The sequence below is a fragment of the Bombina bombina genome, chromosome 6, assembly GCF_027579735.1.
Source record: "Bombina bombina isolate aBomBom1 chromosome 6, aBomBom1.pri, whole genome shotgun sequence".
Classification (NCBI taxonomy): Eukaryota; Metazoa; Chordata; class Amphibia; order Anura; family Bombinatoridae; genus Bombina; species Bombina bombina.
Window position 1 is genome coordinate 517,277,418 of NC_069504.1, and position 18,413 is coordinate 517,295,830.

Below are 18,413 nucleotides of genomic sequence, written 5' to 3' on the forward strand. Positions count from 1 at the left end.
ACTCTACATATTATTAAAATGCTGAACTATATATGCTAAAGACAAGGAAATAAAACGCACGCATGGAGTTAAGAAAATAAAGGGCAGTTTTTTATTGCTATAACGGCCCTGGCGGGAAGATCATTAGTTTGGAGGACATATCAGTTAACTAACAGGGTGTGGAGGCAAAAGGCACTAAAAGCACAAAAACCCTATACCAAAACACGCTGCCATTATAGCCCTATACTTTGCTCTGGTCTAACAGTACTGCAGAGATGACTTCCAAAGCTAAGAACCAAGGGAGACAAAGGCACCTAAAAGCCAAAACCAACTACCTGCTTCAGTGTGCACCTTTTTTCAGAGCGCTGCAAATTCTCAATCTGAAGCAGAAACTCCATCCCAAGGCTCAATAAGTTTAGATGCCCCAAATGCTCTATCCATGGCTATTTCTGAAGCCTGCGCATCCCAGATAAAAGCTGACTTAGCTAATCTACCCACTAAGGCGGATTTTGATGCCCTCAAAGCTCTCATAACCACAGATATAGCAAACATGAAAAGAAATTTAAACGAGATGGGGCAGAGGATTGAATGCGTAGAAGAGACACAAGAGACCATGAACACCTTATTCGATGAAGTAACAACACAGGCTAATGTACATCAAGCCCAGCTGGAATCTCTACAAGACAAAATTGAGGACTTAGATAACAGAGGGCGACGCAATAATCTGAGGATAAGGGGTATACCCGAATCAATAGCACAACCAGACATACATAACTATCTTCAAGGACTATTTAAATTCATAGCTAAGGATCAGGCTATACCTGACATTGAACTGGACAGAGCACACAGAGCCCTAAGACCTCCACCCCCTCCAAATGCACCGCCTAGGGACATAATCATTCGGTTCCTACGCTACACAGAGAAAGAAAAAATTTGGCAAGCAGCACGCTCTACTCCCACCATACAATATGTCGACCACAACATTCAGATCTACCTAGATCTTAGTCCCGCCACAATACAAAGAAGAAAAGAGGTTAGATACATAACTAAAGTACTACAGGAACACCGAATAAAATACAGATGGGGCTTCCCCTTTAGCCTAATTGTGTCACACGAAGGGCGCACAATCACCTACAAATCGGAACAAGATTTACCCTCCTTGACAGAAGAATTGAATCTGGCTTTTCGTCAACCACATCCATCTGATGTGAGATTGGAGGACAGAAGAAACATCAAACACAGTCAAAACGTGCAGGAATCCATTCAGAAATGGACAAAAGTTACGTCCAAAAGACAGAAGACGAAAGAGTCGGGTAGTGAAGCCGTGCCCGAAACTGAAGCAGAGACCTGATTTAACATCAGACAGACACGACTCCAGCACTGGGTGAGATCTTTCCTGTTTACTTTGTTTATTTTTATGAGATAGGAACTTTTGCTATTCAGTAAGATTTCGTTAAATGCTATAAAACCAGAATCATACTTATCACCTTTCAAATTTTGCTCCAGTTGGACTCAGACTGTCTAAAGAATAAAAAATGTTGGAGCACAAACATGAACTAGGTTCGGGACTTTTATTTGCAGGGATCCTAGTATGAAGTTTACTTAGGGCAATAGCCCACACTGTTATATTGTCAAGTTATTTCCAAATGTATGTTTGCACTAACCCCTCAAGAAAAGTAAAAAATGATGATAATATGTCAACAAGGGAGCAACTCTGGACACACTCCCTAACGTTGTTTAGGCTCGGAAGGATAGTTCCTTCCAAAGAGCAATGTTATTTGTTATTGTTTTTGTTTATTGTTATTGTTTTTCTTTTATGTTTATGTAATCGTTTATGTTTTCAACTTAATTCAAATGACCACTCTAGATTTGACATGGTGACTTGCTGGAGATGCACACACATAGGCACTGATTTTAGGACCAAAAATAGACCCGGCCCAGAAGCCGCACAGTATATTAGTATGGCAATATTGCACAGAAATGACTCACCCCACACTAAGGCGATTCAACTTAGTATACCTAAAACAATAATCCTAGTCTGGGAGGGAGAGATAACTATTATCTAAGATGGCAAACACAGTGAATAGCATTCATCTTCTCACAGCTAATGCCAAGGGACTTAATAGCCAATACAAGAGGAACATAGCATTAAGGGATCTTAAACAGAAGAAAGGTGACGTGATATATTTACAGGAGACACATTTTCTCAAGGGGAGAGAACCTAAAACTTTTGCGTTTAAATTTGGGAACTCATATTATGCATCAAATTCCATTAAAACAAACGGAGTAGGTATCCTCATAAGAGAGGTATCCCTTTTACCCTAATTAAAAAACATGCAGATAAATCAGGCGCGGTACCTAATTCTAATTGGTAAATTGTATAACTCAATGGTCACCCTAGTGAATGTTTATGCCCCTAATATAAAGCAAGATATATTCTTCAAAAGACTCTCTAACTTACTCTTAGAGATAGCTAGGGGAGCAGTGATAATGGGAGGGGACTTTAACCTAACCCTGAACCCTACTTTAGATAACTCCAATCACTCCTCCTCCACACCACATCGAGTGATCAACATGGTTAAGTCACACTTGAGAGACCTTGCCTTACATGACGCCTGGAGAGTGACATACCCTGACAGGATAGAGTATACCTTCTATTCTAATCCCCACCATAGACACTCACGTATTGACTACTTCATGGTAGATGTCACAAACCTTTCCAGGGTAACACGACTGAAGATCCTTCCGAATTCATGGTCTGACCATTCAATAGTCAGTTGCGATCTAAATTGGCCACACATCCCCTGCAAACAATACACATGGAGACTGGACGAGAGCCTACTAGAGGACCCGGTCTATTTCCAGAAATTAGAAAAGTTATTAGAAGAATACTTTGACATCAACACGAACACAAACCCCACACTAGATATTAGATCCATATGGGAAGCACATAAATCAGTGTTAAGGGGAGAAATAATCAGCATACAATCATACCAGGCCAAACAAGCCAGCAGAACACTAAATGATGCACTACTTTTACTGGAGACACTAGAGAAACAAAGGGAAGTGACTCCCACAGACCCTATAACTCAACAGAAAATAGCTGACTGTAGGACTTCGATCAACTCCATGTTGGGAAAAGAATGCAAAATTAGTGCCTTTAAATTGAGACAGAAGTACTTTGAGGGAGACAACAAATGTGGCCCAATCCTAGCAAGGAAATTAAAACGCAAAATAAATAGGAACTACATTCTCACTCTTCGTAATAGACAAAATAAGGAAGTACACACCTCAGACCAAATAGCAGAATCCTTTAGGGCGTATTACGAACAATTGTACAATCTGAAGGGTGAAATAGAAAACCCCATAGATCAAAATGGGTATATTCAGGAATACTTGAGTGATGTAACTTTGCCCCAACTAACAATAGATCAAAACAACACTTTGAAAGCCCCGATAACACACAAAGAGATAAAAGACGTAATAGCCCAACTACCAGCAAACAAAGCGCCGGGACCGGATGGCTTCTCCAATGGTTATTTCAAAAAATTCAAAAACACATTGATCCCCCATATGTTGACACTTTTTAATGACATTACAGAGAAGTCACCATTCACGACACATAACCTAGAGGCTTATATAACAGTGCTCCCAAAACCAGGTAAACCCCCAGATAGACCTGAGAACTTCCGGCCAATTTCGTTATTGAATTCAGACCTAAAAATATACTCAAAGATTCTTGCAAACAGACTAGGCATGATTTTACCATCCATCATCAGTAGTGATCAAGTGGGCTTTATTCAAGCACGCGAAGCAAAAGATAATACAGTCAGGGCTATACATCTCATCAACTATTTGCAAAACAAGAAAATACAAACGGCAGTGATCTCCACTGACGCGGAGAAAGCCTTCGACCGTGTCAGTTGGCTTTTCTTACGCAGGATTCTAGGGAAATTTGGGATATGCGAAACATTTATTTCAAAAATCATGGCTCTATACACGCTTCCCACGGCCAAGGTCAGAGTGAATGGGATCTTCTCTAGGGCCTTTCATATATCAAATGGGACCAGACAGGGTTGCCCGCTGTCACCCCTGTTGTTCGCATGCGTAGTGGAGACCCTAGCGACTAAAATAAGATCAAACAATAGGATAAGAGGCCTCCACATAGCAGAGACAGAGCATAAGGCCTTATTGTATGCAGACGATATCTTGTTCTTTTTAACATCCCCCTTAGAATCGGTTCCCAGATTGTTAGAAGAATTTGACAAATTCCATGTGGCTTCTAATTTCCTAATTAATAAAAACAAATCAGAGCTACTCCCATTACAATGTGATAAGGCCCTAGTTAAACAAACACAAGATATTTGCACATTTCGTATACAAAAAAACAGTCTAAAATATTTGGGGATTATGCTAGCGCCATCCGTTCAGGAGATGTTTGAGCTTAATTATAAAACCCTACAGAAGTCACTGATAGCTGACATGTCATCGTGGCGTTCCCAACATATCACATGGTTAGGCAGAATCAATACTATAAAAATGAATGTCCTACCCCGTATTCTATATCTTTTACAGACCCTACCTATCCCCTTACCCCTAAACTTTTTGACTAATCTGCAGAACAACATGTTTGACTTCATTTGGGATAAAAAAAAAGCAAGGATAAACAGAAAATTAATGTGTGTTCGTATTAAAGAAGGGGGGTTGGGGGTTCCTAATCTTAAAAAATATAGACAAGCAGTCTTTCTGCAAAGAGTAGTAGACTGGTCCACGAATTATGAATACAAAGCGTGGGTAAGATTAGAGCATGACCTCACAGAGCAAAGACACCTAAGCACATTGTGCTGGCAGAGACGCACAACACTGTCAAATAAAATCAGTCAAAACGCACCTATCTTGGAAACTATTAAAGTATGGGACAGGATACTAGTAGAATATCCACACATATCATCCAGGGCCTCCCCACTAACTCCTCTTTTAGATAATATAGACTTTGAGCCAGGAATAGGTTTAATACAGTTGCACAACAGGTCACAAAATCCGAGACCCATCATGATGTTACACTTAGGGAACGAACAACATTTGAGAACAAGTGAAGAACTGATAGAGGAGGGGCTCCTCATATTTCATAACTGGTATTTCCTAAGACAATGTCATTCATACCTTTACAAACATAAAGAGAGGAACAACTTATTACGCTCCTTAACCCCCTTTGAGGTATTGTGCAACTCAACCACTCCCATTAAAAGAACCCTGTCCCTTACATACTCCACATTGCAAGCATCATGCAGTATTCCTCACTACATTGATAGCTGGGAGAAAGAATTAGCAACAGAATTTACACACAGAGACAGACAACAAATTTTCTCAACAGTAACTAAGGTATCCGCCTCTAGCAAACTAATCGAACTGAACCTCAAAATAATCCAGAGGTGGTATCTCACACCTGTTAGAATAAGCAAGTTATTTCCTTCGTGTAGTGAACTCTGCTGGAGATGTGGGGAACACCCAGGGACAATGTCACATATCTGGTGGACATGTCCCCCAATTGCAAAAGTATGGGAAGACATAGCAAAAGAGATGTCAGGGATGGTGGGAATCGCTTTAACCCCGGATCCACGAATCTGGTTATTCAATATTATCCCACATAAGACCCCAAAGGATAAGAGGAATCTAATCTTCATAGGAAGTAATTGCATAAAACAATGGGTGGCCAAGAATTGGAAGAGCAGAAATATACCTAGTATAGCACAATGGCTACACTCATTTAAACAAATTCTAGACCTCGAAGAATACACTTACTTAGTCAATAAGAGATTAGATACTTATACCCAAATGAAGGTACTATGGGAAGAACACATAAAGACCAAAGACCATACACCCACTCAATTAGGGATGACTTAGTGTTTAAAAACAACATTTCACCTCAGGAAGTCACATTCTCATCTGCTAAAACCATAGGGTCTATACTGCTGCACATCCAATTATTGTAAGCATGTCATTTGAAATCAATATTCTAGTTCGTATAATTTGTATAAGTTACATTAGTTTTCATGTTCGGATATATTCATGTTAAATAGCAGTATATTAAGAGCACATAAGATGTATTATGGAAAAGACATATACTTGTAATTTTGGCATTGAACAAATTGTATCATACCCTTTTCTTTTTCAATAAAACTGCTTTTATTAAAAAAAAAAAAAAAAAAAAAAAAACCAGGGCGGGCCGTGGACCGGACACACCGTTGGAGAAAGTAATTTATCAGGTAAACATAAATTCTGTTTTCTCCAACATCGGTGTGTCCGGTCCACGGCGTCATCCTTACTTGTGGGAACCAATACCAAAGCTTTAGGACACGGATGAAGGGAGGGAGCAAATCAGGTCACCTAAATGGAAGGCACCATGGCTTGCAAAACCTTTCTCCCAAAAATAGCCTCAGAAGAAGCAAAAGTATCAAACTTGTAAAATGTGGTAAAAGTGTGCAGTGAAGACCAAGTCGCTGCCTTACATATCTGATCAACAGAAGCCTCGTTCTTGAAGGCCCATGTGGAAGCCACAGCCCTAGTGGAATGAGCTGTGATTCTTTCAGGAGGCTGCCGTCCGGCAGTCTCATAAGCCAATCTGATGATGCTTTTAATCCAAAAAGAGAGAGAGGTAGAAGTTGCTTTTTGACCTCTCCTTTTACCAGAATAAACAACAAACAAGGAAGATGTTTGTCTAAAATCCTTTGTTAGAAACAACTTTCGGAAGAAAACCAGGTTTAGTACGTAAAACCACCTTATCTGCATGGAACACCAGATAAGGAGGAGAACACTGCAGAGCAGATAATTCTGAAACTCTTCTAGCAGAAGAAATTGCAACCAAAAACAAAACTTTCCAAGATAATAACTTAATATCAACGGAATGTAAGGGTTCAAACGGAACCCCCTGAAGAACTGAAAGAACTAAATTGAGACTCCAGGGAGGAGTCAAAGGTTTGTAAACAGGCTTGATTCTAACCAGAGCCTGAACAAAGGCTTGAACATCTGGCACAGCTGCCAGCTTTTTGTGAAGTAACACAGACAAGGCAGAAATCTGTCCCTTCAAGGAACTTGCAGATAATCCTTTCTCCAATCCTTCTTGAAGAAAGGATAGAATCTTAGGAATTTTTACCTTGTCCCAAGGGAATCCTTTAGATTCACACCAACAGATATATTTTTTCCATATTTTGTGGTAAATTTTTCTAGTTACAGGCTTTCTGGCCTGAACAAGAGTATCAATAACAGAATCTGAGAACCCTCGCTTTGATAAGATCAAGCGTTCAATCTCCAAGCAGTCAGTTGGAGTGAGACCAGATTCGGATGTTCGAACGGACCTTGAACAAGAAGGTCTCGTCTCAAAGGTAGCTTCCATGGTGGAGCCGATGACATATTCACCAGGTCTGCATACCAAATCCTGCGTGGCCACGCAGGAGCTATCAAGATCACCGATGCCCTCTCCTGATTGATCCTGGCTACCAGCCTGGGGATGAGAGGAAACGGCGGGAATACATAAGCTAGTTTGAAGGTCCAAGGTGCTACTAGTGCATCTACTAGAGTCGCCTTGGGATCCCTGGATCTGGACCCGTAGCAAGGAACCTTGAAGTTCTGACGAGAGGCCATCAGATCCATGTCTGGAATGCCCCACAGTTGAGTAATGTGGGCAAAGATTTCCGGATGGAGTTCCCACTCCCCCGGATGTAATGTCTGACGACTCAGAAAATCCGCTTCCCAATTTTCCACTCCTGGGATGTGGATTGCAGACAAGTGGCAGGAGTGAGTCTCCGCCCATTGAATGATTTTGGTCACTTCTTCCATCGCCAGGGAACTCCTTGTTCCCCCCTGATGGTTGATGTACGCAACAGTCGTCATGTTGTCTGATTGAAACCGTATGAACTTGGCCTTTGCTAGCTGAGGCCAAGCCTTGAGAGCATTGAGTATCGCTCTCAGTTCCAGAATATTTATCGGTAGAAGAGATTCTTCCCGAGACCAAAGACCCTGAGCTTTCAGGGGTCCCCAGACCGTGCCCCAGCCCATCAGACTGGCGTCGGTCGTGACAATGACCCACTCTGGTCTGCGGAAGCTCATCCCCTGTGACAGGTTGTCCAGGGACAGCCACCAACGGAGTGAATCTCTGGTCCTCTGATTTACTTGTATCGTCGGAGACAAGTCTGTATAGTCCCCATTCCACTGACTGAGCATGCACAGTTGTAATGGTCTTAGATGAATGCGCGCAAAAGGAACTATGTCCATTGCCGCTACCATCAAACCTATTACTTCCATGCACTGCGCTATGGAAGGAAGAGGAACGGAATGAAGTATTTGACAAGAGTTTAGAAGTTTTGTTTTTCTGGCCTCTGTCAGAAAAATCCTCATTTCTAAGGAGTCTATTATTGTTCCCAAGAAGGGAACCCTCGTTGACGGAGATAGAGAACTCTTTTCTACGTTCACTTTCCATCCGTGAGATCTGAGAAAGGCCAGGACAATGTCCGTGTGAGCCTTTGCTAGAGGAAGGGACGACGCTTGAATCAGAATGTCGTCCAAGTAAGGTACTACTGCAATGCCCCTTGGTCTTAGCACCGCTAGAAGGGACCCTAGTACCTTTGTGAAAATCCTTGGAGCAGTGGCTAATCCGAACGGAAGTGCCACGAACTGGTAATGCTTGTCCAGGAATGCGAACCTTAGGAACCGATGATGTTCCTTGTGGATAGGAATATGTAGATACGCATCCTTTAAATCCACCGTGGTCATGAATTGACCTTCCTGGATGGAAGGAAGAATTGTTCGAATGGTTTCCATTTTGAACGATGGAACCTTGAGAAACTTGTTTAGGATCTTGAGATCTAAGATTGGTCTGAACGTTCCCTCTTTTTTGGGAACTACGAACAGATTGGAGTAGAACCCCATCCCTTGTTCTCCTAATGGAACAGGATGAATCACTCCCATTTTTAACAGGTCTTCTACACAATGTAAGAATGCCTGTTTTTTTATGTGGTCTGAAGACAATTGAGACCTGTGGAACCTCCCCCTTGGGGGAAGCCCTTTGAATTCCAGAAGATAACCTTGGGAGACTATTTCTAGCGCCCAAGGATCCAGAACATCTCTTGCCCAAGCCTGAGCGAAGAGAGAGAGTCTGCCCCCCACCAGATCCGGTCCCGGATCGGGGGCCAACATCTCATGCTGTCTTGGTAGCAGTGGCAGGTTTCTTGGCCTGCTTTCCCTTGTTCCAGCCTTGCATTGGTCTCCAGGCTGGCTTGGCTTGAGAAGTATTACCCTCTTGCTTAGAGGACGTAGCACTTGGGGCTGGTCCGTTTCTACGAAAGGGACGAAAATTAGGTTTATTTTTGGCCTTGAAAGACCTATCCTGAGGAAGGGCGTGGCCCTTGCCCCCAGTGATATCAGAGATAATCTCTTTCAAGTCAGGGCCAAACAGCGTTTTCCCCTTGAAAGGAATGTAAAGCAATTTGTTCTTGGAAGACGCATCCGCTGACCAAGATTTTAACCAAAGCGCTCTGCGCGCCACAATAGCAAACCCAGAATTTTTCGCCGCTAACCTAGCCAATTGCAAAGTGGCGTCTAGGGTGAAAGAATTAGCCAATTTAAGAGCACGGATTCTGTCCATAATCTCCTCATAAGAAGGAGAATTACTAGTGATCGCCTTTTCTAGCTCATCGAACCAGAAACACGCGGCTGTAGTGACAGGGACAATGCATGAAATTGGTTGTAGAAGGTAACCTTGCTGAACAAACATCTTTTTAAGCAAACCTTCAAATTTTTTATCCATAGGATCTTTGAAAGCACAACTATCTTCTATGGGTATAGTGGTGCGTTTGTTTAGAGTAGAAACCGCCCCCTCGACCTTGGGAACTGTCTGCCATAAGTCCTTTCTGGGGTCGACCATAGGAAACAATTTTTTAAATATGGGGGGAGGGACGAAAGGTATACCGGGCCTTTCCCATTCTTTATTTACAAAGTCCACCACCCGCTTGGGTATAGGAAAAGCTTCGGGGGGCCCCGGGACCTCTAGGAACTTGTCCATTTTACATAGTTTCTCTGGGATGACCAAATTCTCACAATCATCCAGAGTGGATAACACCTCCTTAAGCAGAGCGCGGAGATGTTCCAACTTAAATTTAAATGTAATCACATCAGGTTCAGCTTGTTGAGAAATTTTCCCTGAATCTGAAATTTCTCCCTCAGACAAAACCTCCCTGGCCCCCTCAGACTGGTGTAGGGGCCCTTCAGAAACAATATCATCAGCGTCCTCATGCTCTTCAGTATTTTCTAAAACAGAGCAGTCGCGCTTTCGCTGATAAGTGGGCATTTTGGCTAAAATGTTTTTGATAGAATTATCCATTACAGCCGTTAATTGTTGCATAGTAAGGAGTATTGGCGCGCTAGATGTACTAGGGGCCTCTTGTGTGGGCAAGACTGGTGTAGACGAAGGAGGGGATGATGCAGTACCATGCTTACTCCCCTCACTTGAGGAATCATCTTGGGCATCATTTTCTCTAAATTTTGTGTCACATAAATCACATCTATTTAAATGAGAAGGGACCTTGGCTTCCCCACATTCAGAACACAGTCTATCTGGCAGTTCAGACATGTTAAACAGGCATAAACTTGATAACAAAGTACAAAAAACGTTTTAAAATAAAACCGTTACTGTCACTTTAAATTTTAAACTGAACACACTTTATTACTGCAATTGCGAAAAAGTATGAAGGAATTGTTCAAAATTCACCAAAATTTCACCACAGTGTCTTAAAGCCTTAAAAGTATTGCACACCAAATTTGGAAGCTTTAACCCTTAAAATAACGGAACCGGAGCCGTTTTTATATTTAACCCCTTTACAGTCCCTGGTATCTGCTTTGCTGAGACCCAACCAAGCCCAAAGGGGAATACGATACCAAATGACGCCTTCAGAAAGTCTTTTCTATGTATCAGAGCTCCTCACACATGCATCTGCATGTCATGCTTCTCAAAAACAAGTGCGCAATACAGGCGCGAAAATGAGACTCTGCCTATGATTAGGGAAAGCCCCTAGAGAATAAGGTGTCCAATACAGTGCCTGCCGGTTATTTTACAAAATTCCCAAGATTAAAATAATTCCTCAAGGCTATGGAGTATAAAATATGTTTATATATAAATCGATTTAGCCCAGAAAATGTCTACAGTCTTAAAAAGCCCTTGTGAAGCCCTTATTTACTGTCTGTAATAAAATGGCTTACCGGATCCCATAGGGAAAATGACAGCTTCCAGCATTACATCGTCTTGTTAGAATGTGTCATACCTCAAGCAGCAAAAGTCTGCTCACTGTTCCCCCAACTGAAGTTAATTCCTCTCAACAGTCCTGTGTGGAACAGCCATCGATTTTAGTAACGGTTGCTAAAATCATTTTCCTCTTACAAACAGAAATCTTCATCTCTTTTCTGTTTCAGAGTAAATAGTACATACCAGCACTATTTTAAAATAACAAACTCTTGATTGAATAATAAAAACTACAGTTAAACACTAAAAAACTCTAAGCCATCTCCGTGGAGATGTTGCCTGTACAACGGCAAAGAGAATGACTGGGGAAGGCGGAGCCTAGGAGGGATCATGTGACCAGCTTTGCTGGGCTCTTTGCCATTTCCTGTTGGGGAAGAGAATATCCCACAAGTAAGGATGACGCCGTGGACCGGACACACCTATGTTGGAGAAATGTATTTGAATGGAAGCTTTGCACTCAATAGAGTGCGCTTCCATAGGCTCCAATAGGAGCCTTGTTTTCATGCCGTGAGACACGACATGAGAACCTAGCGCAGCAAAGGGTTAAGTCGCGCAGCAAAGGGGGTATATATACATATATATTTGTGTGTTTATATGTCTATATACACATATTAACACATAAATATATATGTATAAAAGCATATACATTTATAGAGAACACACAGTTCCTCCCGGCAACATTAGCCCCTTATAACTGCTTTGTGCAGGGTATTTGTTTGTTTTTTTATCTTAAAAAAATACTACTTTTTTTTATTTTTTAAATAAAAAAACTACACTACACTTAAATTTGGGAGGAATTGCGGCATATCTTGAAAATTAACCAGAGGTCTGACCTTTGGTTAATTTTCGGAGCGCTAATTGCTACCGCAAGCTTGTGGTAGCAATAACCAGTCACTAGTAAATTAGCGCTCCACTTGTAATCTAGCCCACTCTCTTTATTTCTTACACTAATTATATGACAGTGAATTGTACTGCATTATACAGCTAAAAGGGAAAAGAAGCAGGAAACAAAGAGAAAAAAGGATACAAAGAACAGCTTTTGATATCGGAAGCCACTGACTGCAAATCGCATTCACATGCACCTTTGGGTCAGAGTGCCGGGATTCCCGAGGGCTGATTTTTAATCCCAGAGATGAAATTATTTTATCTATTTTCTCCTTCTCTCTGAAAAAAAAAGAAAGAAATACAAAAAGACTGAACAAATACGGTACTCTAACAAAGACATCTTTTTCTTTTGTATCTCAACAGACAAAGCACAGATGACATCTTAAAGGTGAGATTTTCACAAACCTTTTAATAACTGCATCATACAGACTCCACAGATTATCCATAATAAGATGCACAAATAAAGGTTTCTTTCCTTTGCTCTGCAAAAAATGTAAATGATACATCAGTGTTAAAAAAGAGGTAACTACAGGAACTTCTGGAGAAAATATCTCTCAGCATCCTAACAACACATGCATATTTATTTATTGTATTGCTTTATAATGCTGTATTGGTGCAGTTTGTAATTAAATTACCTATATTAATAAATAAAAACCTATAGTGTACATGTGGGGAGAAGTGTCCCTGTCCACCAATGTGACAGTAACATTAAATGGGGTGAAGTATTACTGTGAAGGGGACAGGTTAATTGTGGCAACGTGGGTAATTTAAGCAAAGTATATTAGTAACAGTGTTGTGTGTGGCTAAATATAAGCGTTTCCTGACACCATAAGCTAAGAAAGGCATCAGAAGATTACCCTAGGGGTACTAAGCAGTATCATTTCCTTAAAGGGAAATTAAATGCATTTATTTGGTGTGTCTGTGTATAAACAAACTACTATTTGGAGAATTGTAGTGTGAGCCCTTGTGCATTTTAAGCATTCTTGATCAAAGGATAGAGAAACAAAGGACTCAGTGTTGAAAAAGACTGTCAAACCTTTTATTTTCTACTGGTTCTGGTTACTATCATTGTAGTGTCTGAATATTATTGGTGTCCCTCTTTACAGCGACTGTTCATAATGAGTCAATTATTCTTGCCTCTCAGAGCATCTATTCCTAGTGTCTCCCATTGCTGCTGCATAGACCAACCTACTCTCAGGCTCCCGCTTTCAATTGCATCTACATTGTGCTCTCAGTGCCTCATATTGCAAATGCATCTCTCAACCAGCGCATCTGAGCCATCTTCCTTGTGTCCCTAGTAAACTGCAGCATCTCAGTGCTGTTACTGCATTTCATAAGGAAACTTAGATTTAGCTCACAAGTTCTTACCCTTACAAGCAGACATTTACCTCCTGTACAGCTGACAAAGGACCCCATACCAACCCTGAGACAACTGAAAGACAGTCAGCAAACATGACTGGAAAAGCACATTTGAAATGCGTTGAAGTTCATTTCAAATTTCAATAGAGGAATTTTTGCTGTATGATATTTTTTAATGGTTCCTTAAAATGTCATTACCGGTTTTGTGATTAATTTAATCACACTCCAACGTTACTTAAAAATAAAGCCACTTTACACACACACATTTTCTATAATGATCAAGAAATAGCATCAAATAAACATGGCAAGTTATTTAAACCAAATGAAAAGCAATGTTTAAATTGAAACTTGGAGAAAATGCATGTTGCATACCTAGGTATTCATTACACACAAGATATTAAAAACAATACCCATAGCTCTGAATCTAAAAGTGACAAGTCTGACAAAAAAACAACTAATTGTTTACTTTTAATGAGCACATATACATCAGTTTGTTTTAATACATACTGAAACACTGCTTCTCAAACACAACAAACAAGCAAAATTGCCAATTGTCTCTTTAAAATATGCCAAGAGAAACAGGGCACACTTAAAAAAAAAAATATTTTATCCAATCAGGTAGAAATACATAAACATTACCAAACTGAGGCTTAATTCCTTGTAGGGACAATACAATTGTATATTTATTTAAAAAAAAAAAAAGATCAAATTAATTATATCTTCAATAGTAAGACTTGACAAGAAACCAGCTAAAAGGAACCAGCTACCTCATTATAAATATACATTAATGTATTAACCAATCAGAAAGCCCAAACAAGGGTAAGAATAATTTACCTTTTTAAAACACCAGCAATTAGAGAAACCACATAACAATGTTAAGCTTTTATTCCTCAGCTGTGTTAATAACTGTACACATTTTATTAAACATGATGAATGAGACTCACCTGCACTATATATTTACATGACTTGATCCTAATATGTGACATTTTAAAAGTGACATTTTTCATAAGACTACTCAAGGGACAAGCAGTGTAAATGCAGTAAGCTGAACAGTCTTAGTTCATTATTTGCTCTCAGCTGATCTCTTGTTTAAAATCCCTACTTGGACCATGGGCCACATAAATGAGAAATCTCGGTGGAAAACATTAGTTTTGCTATTTTTACCAGTTCAGTGACAGAGGCCATTTACAAGAGTCATCAATCACTGTAAATTTGGCTTGTGGCTATTATAAATATAGCCTAGAGCACACTAGCAAAAAAAAAAACAACAAAACAGCTGCTTTGAAATACATCTAATAAGAGCTCTTTTTTTGTAACCAGTGCAAAGGGTGATCAGATGTTATCCTCGTGAATAAACAGAACTGCATTATAATATACAATCCAATTTGATGCAAAAATTGGAATGCCTAGCTTAAAGGGATAGAAAGGTCAAAATGAAATGAATGTGATGGGAGCATTTCAATTTTAAATAGAATAACGTTTGCAATATACTTCAATTAGTAAAAATGTTTCTAGTAAAAGTTATTAAGGTTTTTTACGCACATATGCTGCGAGGGCCTATGCACCCGAATTTAAGTACAGAGAGCTGGCTGTGGTGTTTATTGTGTCTGTGAAGACATAATTTGTGTCAAACAAGCCACTGCTGACTCTCTGAGCAGGCATGGTGCACGGACTCTCACAGGATATGTGCGTATGCCGCTGGAAAAAAGTCATAACTTTTACTAAAAGCATTTTTGCTAATGGAAGTATATTGTAAAAATGTTTTTATTTGAAATTTAAATGCACCCTTAAATATTTCAATTTTGACTTAAAGTAGCACAATTTAAATGTTAAAGGGACACTGTACCCAAAAAATTTATTTTGTGATTCAGATTGAGCATGAAATTTTAAGCAACTTTCTAATTTACTCCTATTATCAAATTTTCTTCATTCTCTTGGTATCTTTATTTGAAATGCAAGAATGTAAGTTTAGATGCCGGCCCATTTTTGGTGAACAACCTGGGTTGTCCTTGCTGATTGGTGGATAAATTCATCCACCAATAAAAAAGTGCTGTCCAGAGTACTGAAACCCAAAAAAAGCTTAGATGCCTTCTTTTTCTAATAATGATAGCAAGAGAACAAAGAAAAATTGATAATAGGAGTAAATTAGAAAGTTGCTTAAAATTGCATGCTCTTTCTGAATTACAAAAGAAAAAAAATTGGGTACATTGTCCCTTTAATTATTTGTCACAAAAACAATCAAGAGAAAAAGCTGTTAAATCTTAAAGTGAAAGTAATACAGCAGTATCTGCTGTGTACAGCCAATCCATTATTGCAGGCTATATAGGCACTTCATGCTTATTGGCTAATACAACGATCATTTGTACCCATTAGTCAATGAACATTATTAAAAAAGTGTAAAACTGATACATATGTTTTTACATTAGGTGTTTGAGGCCAACAAAAATAAGCATATTTAAATGGTGATCTTTCCTATGAATGATAGAAAGTTTATATGTAAAAGTCTCTTAAATAGAAATTAAAGGGATAGTAAAGTCCAAATTAAACTTTCATGATTCAGATAGGGCATGACATTTTAAACAACGTTATCATTTACTTTTATCATCATATTTGCTTTGTTCGCTTGTTATTCTTGGTTGAAAGCTAAACCTAGGTAAGCTCATATGCTTATTTCTAAGCCCTTGAAGGCCACCGCTTATCTGAATGCATTTGATAGTTTTTCCCAGCTAAAGGGCGTTAGTTCATGTGTTTAATATAGATAAATAACTTCACGTGCATGAGCACAATGTTAAGAGTAAGAACTAATTGCCTGAAATGCAAGTCTGTCAAAAGATCTGAGATAAGGAGGCAGTCAGCAGAAGCTTAAATACAAGGTAATCACAGAGGTATAAAAAGTATATTAATATAACAGTGTTGGTTATGCAAAACTGGGGAATGGTAAATAAATGGATTATCTATCTTTTTAAACAATAACATTTTTGGTGTTTACTATCCCTTTAAGTAACATTCCAGGTAACGTACTATGAGAAGTATATTCCATGCATATGCAAAACAGTTTGCTTCCAATGACAGCTGTAACAACTTGCCAAGAAATCATCAACAACGCCTAAGAAATGATGCCCAGTGAAAAGGAGGATTATGGGCTAAACTTTCAGCCTACAGTGTATTTACCTGAGCTCCTTTCATAATTTTCTTAGCTTTAGAATTCAGATAGAAATCCCCCCAGAGTGTCTTCAGCAGAACAGCAGCTTTGATACCAACTTTCTGGCTGTACAGCTGTGCAAAGTGATCAATACTGCAATAAGAATAAAAAAACAAATCACATGAATGAAGCCTGGGAAAGAAGCAGCTAAAGATATCCACATATGCTCATTTGCTTTTGTGAATTTGAAGGGTCAGTGCTACCTGGCTTCAATCTGCTGATATTTGTGTGTGACACAGTACTGCTGTTTTTGAAAAATATTTACGTATAAAATAGCAGAGTGAAATTACATTGTGTTACGTTGTAAGACCTTATTTGACATTTCTTGTGATTGTCAATGTAATCAACTAGACGTGTTGTTTTGGATGCTGTAGAAGATTTCAAATGTACACAGTAAAATAACATAAGATATTACTTTAATAAACAACGCGTACTGTGTGCCAGGATCTCTCATTTTCAGCACTAAATTAATAGATTTTGGATTATATGCAGAAGGTAAAAAAAAATCTACTAGGGGTCTGGAATGTTAAAGGGACACAAAGTGGGCATATAACACTGTATAGTACAGTACTAATTAGATTATTGTATTTCATATGTTAGCATCCCCCTGTATAATGGTGCATATCATCACTAGCCCATTCACCAGCACTTTTTTCCTGCTTCTGAAGTAGAAGCAGTGTGCTCCATCTGCCGTCATTAAAGGAACACAAAACCAAAAACAAAATTATTTCATGATTCAGAAAGAGACTGCAATTTTTTTGGTTCATCACCTGAATAGCGCTTGCTGATTGGTGGCTACATTTAACCACCAATCAGCAAGCGCTACCCAGGTGCTGAACCAAAAATGGGTTTGGCTCCTATGCTTACATTCCTGCTTTTTCAAATAAACATAGCAAGAGAACGAAGACAAATTTATAATAGGAGTAAATTAGAAAATTGCTTAAAATTACATGCTCTATTATAATTTTTTTCTTAGTTCTCTTGTTATCTTTATTCTAAAATGCAGGAACATAACCATAGGAGCCAGCCCATTTAAAGGTTCATCACCTGAATAGCTTACATTCAGCTATAAAAGAACAAAGAACAATTTATACTAGGAGTAAATTAGAAAGCTGCTTAAAATTGCATGTGTCCCTTTAAGCCCTTGTTATTATAAGCAGTGATGAGTATTGCAACACATGGGAGAACTGGTCACTGCCTACAAAAACATGGACTAAGTAAATTTATTTAATTTTCAATATTAGTGATCAGCTCAGTTTTTGGTGGTTAAGGTAAGTGCGTGGAAGTCTGATAAATGCAATACTCAAATTAGTATTAATGCAGAGATCGGTTATATGCCCCATAAGTACACATGTATGCCAATTCAAGCAGTTCCTTGAAATCTTTGTGATTGTGCCCCTTCCCTTATGTATATTCTACCATTCCTTATTGCAGATTACAGTTTACAAACAACAAAGCTAGGAACCCATTTAAAGAGAGAACGAGAAAGTGGATTGTCCAGAACTATGACACAGGGAACCATCCAATTATAACACACAATTTCTGTAAATTATAAATCTTGTTTTATATCATATTTGTATGACTGGTAAGACCAAAGTGATGTAACTGCCAGCTGTTTAATATACACATCATTATACCTAGCTGAAGATGAAGACAGCGCACTTATAGAATGAACATGTATTTAAACGGTTGGGGGGG

General features: G+C 39.2%; 1 protein-coding gene across 1 annotated transcript in view; it reads right to left on the minus strand.

The window, feature by feature from the left end:
• Positions 1-18,413, minus strand: part of EFL1 (elongation factor like GTPase 1) — an 869,365-nt gene that overhangs the window by 794,708 nt on the left and 56,244 nt on the right. Inside the window, exons 8-10 of the mRNA XM_053717412.1 lie at positions 16,685-16,808; positions 12,560-12,636; positions 12,297-12,433 (exon numbers count right to left, since the gene is read on the minus strand). Coding sequence (XP_053573387.1) covers positions 12,297-12,433; positions 12,560-12,636; positions 16,685-16,808 — 338 coding nt within the window. The remainder of the gene's footprint in view (positions 1-12,296; positions 12,434-12,559; positions 12,637-16,684; positions 16,809-18,413) is intronic.